At 53.1% G+C, this 1,837-nt stretch overlaps 1 protein-coding gene across 1 annotated transcript; it reads left to right on the top strand.

The window, feature by feature from the left end:
• The first annotated feature begins 368 nt into the window (after positions 1 to 368).
• On the top strand, positions 369 to 1,437 carry LOC123061895 (uncharacterized). Its single transcript, XM_044485178.1, has one exon. It carries the CDS (start codon positions 480 to 482, stop codon positions 1,179 to 1,181), a length of 702 nt encoding a protein of 233 aa, XP_044341113.1. The 5' UTR covers positions 369 to 479; the 3' UTR covers positions 1,182 to 1,437.
• The last annotated feature ends 400 nt before the right edge of the window (positions 1,438 to 1,837 follow it).

The following is a 1,837-nucleotide window of genomic DNA, read 5'->3' as shown; positions in this document are numbered from 1 at the left end:
ATGCGAGCATCAAGATTTAAACCCTGATGGGCTGGGGATCAGGAGCCCCGCTCCAGCACTGCAAGAATTTTTTTTACTACTAGTTTCATGGCCCAACTCAGCCACTTACAAGCCCAACCCAACCTATATTGGCATGATACAGGCTTTGAACCCACCCTTCAGTTTCTGTCTAGATTAGCCACTACTGAGGATACCACAGTCTCTCTGACCATCCATCCAACTACATTTTCTAAAAAAAAAATCCATCCAATTACAGATTGATTCACAAAATTCACACTACTTGAAGTGTAGATTAGAAGCCTTTTTCCTGATTTAATCCTGTTCCCACAAATATCGATTCGATCCAGCTCGAGTCTGATGTCTCTTCTCTGTTCTCGCGCGGCGACAGAGCGCATTTGTAAGCTTATCTCCAAACCTATCTATCACGTAGAAACTGCACAGCCATTCGCTTCACCATTTCCCACCACGCCTCATCCGCAATGGCCGCCTCCTTCCTCCGCCCTCTCCTCCCTCCCAAACCTTTCCTCTCCACTCCCAAACCACAAGTCCCTATCGCCCCCATCACTGCCGTACGCTGCACCGCGGCGCCTAAACCGACCACCTCCACCCCAAAGCCCGCCCAGCAAGAGGGCAACCAGGACGAGGAGCAAGAACCCACTCCCGACGAGGCCGACGCCAACCCCCACCGCATCCCCGACGACGAGACCCCGCCGTCGGCGACGGCGACCACCTCCTTCTCGGTGGTCCGGCGCGTGCCGTCGGCCATCTCGACGGACGGACGCCTCCGCCGGACGGCGCTGACGCAGGAGGAGCCGCCCAACTACGAGATCGGGTGGAAGCGCACCAAGAATCTCCCCCTGGAGAAGCCCAAGGGGTGGGCCATCGCCGATTTTCTGGAGAAGCTGGAGGGGCTGATGGAGCGCGGGCGGTACGGGTCGGGCGCGCTGCTGGGCACGGTGGCGGGCGTGGTGACGGAGCGCGCCCGGGAGGAGGCGGAGATCCTGATGGCCGAGGGCGGCGTGGACGAGCGCGTGGCGACGGAGCTCTTCCGCGTGCTGCGGCTGGTGGAGATGGACGTCGAGATGGTCAAAGCCGCCGTCAAGGAGGAGACCGTCAAGGAGCGCGTCGAGACGGCGCGCGCGCGGTGCCGCCAGGCCATCCTCGTCGCGCTCTCGCTGTGACCGTGCACGCACGCTTAGGGACGGGTGTAATCACGTCTAAGTATACTACGACCAGCAATTAATCTGTGCATGCCAACACGTAGAATTTTTGTTATCAAATGGTGCAATGAGGTCAGTCTACTCAAGCTGCAGCAAATCTGAATGTTCTGCACCGGTCAACTGTACGCCGTTGTGTCTCATTCTGTGAGAACACGGTCACAGATTCGAGCAGTATGTGGTAATGTCATGGCCTGATCGGGTCCACGATCCCTCCGCATAAGATTTGTGTTACAGATGACGAGACGTGGCACCATCTTTTCTGAGGGTTGTAAACGAATCAAGTACAGTTCAGGCTAGCTGTACTTTGCATTTGATGCTAAATAAAACAAGTATTGCTAGGAAAAAAACGTCGGCTGCTTCTAAGAGCATGGTTAATAATATAGCCAACAATCGATTACAAAGAGTTGCCATGTCATCTAGAGCCAATTTAATAGCCGACATGTACAATAGTAAATTTTTAATGTGTCATATTTTATTAATAGTTGGCCCATCTTGCAATTTCATAAAGTTTATTAGGGCTCGTGTTGCAACCGGCTACTAACGAAGAGCTCACTTTTCTCCTCTCTCCTCTTCTCTTTTCTCCAACAAAGCAAAAATATAATATTTTAGTCCTCTAG

This window comes from Triticum aestivum, chromosome 3A (genome assembly GCF_018294505.1).
Source record: "Triticum aestivum cultivar Chinese Spring chromosome 3A, IWGSC CS RefSeq v2.1, whole genome shotgun sequence".
Classification (NCBI taxonomy): domain Eukaryota; kingdom Viridiplantae; phylum Streptophyta; class Magnoliopsida; order Poales; family Poaceae; genus Triticum; species Triticum aestivum.
The sequence above is the reverse complement of the archived record's forward strand: the minus strand, read 5'-3'. Positions and strand labels throughout refer to the sequence as shown.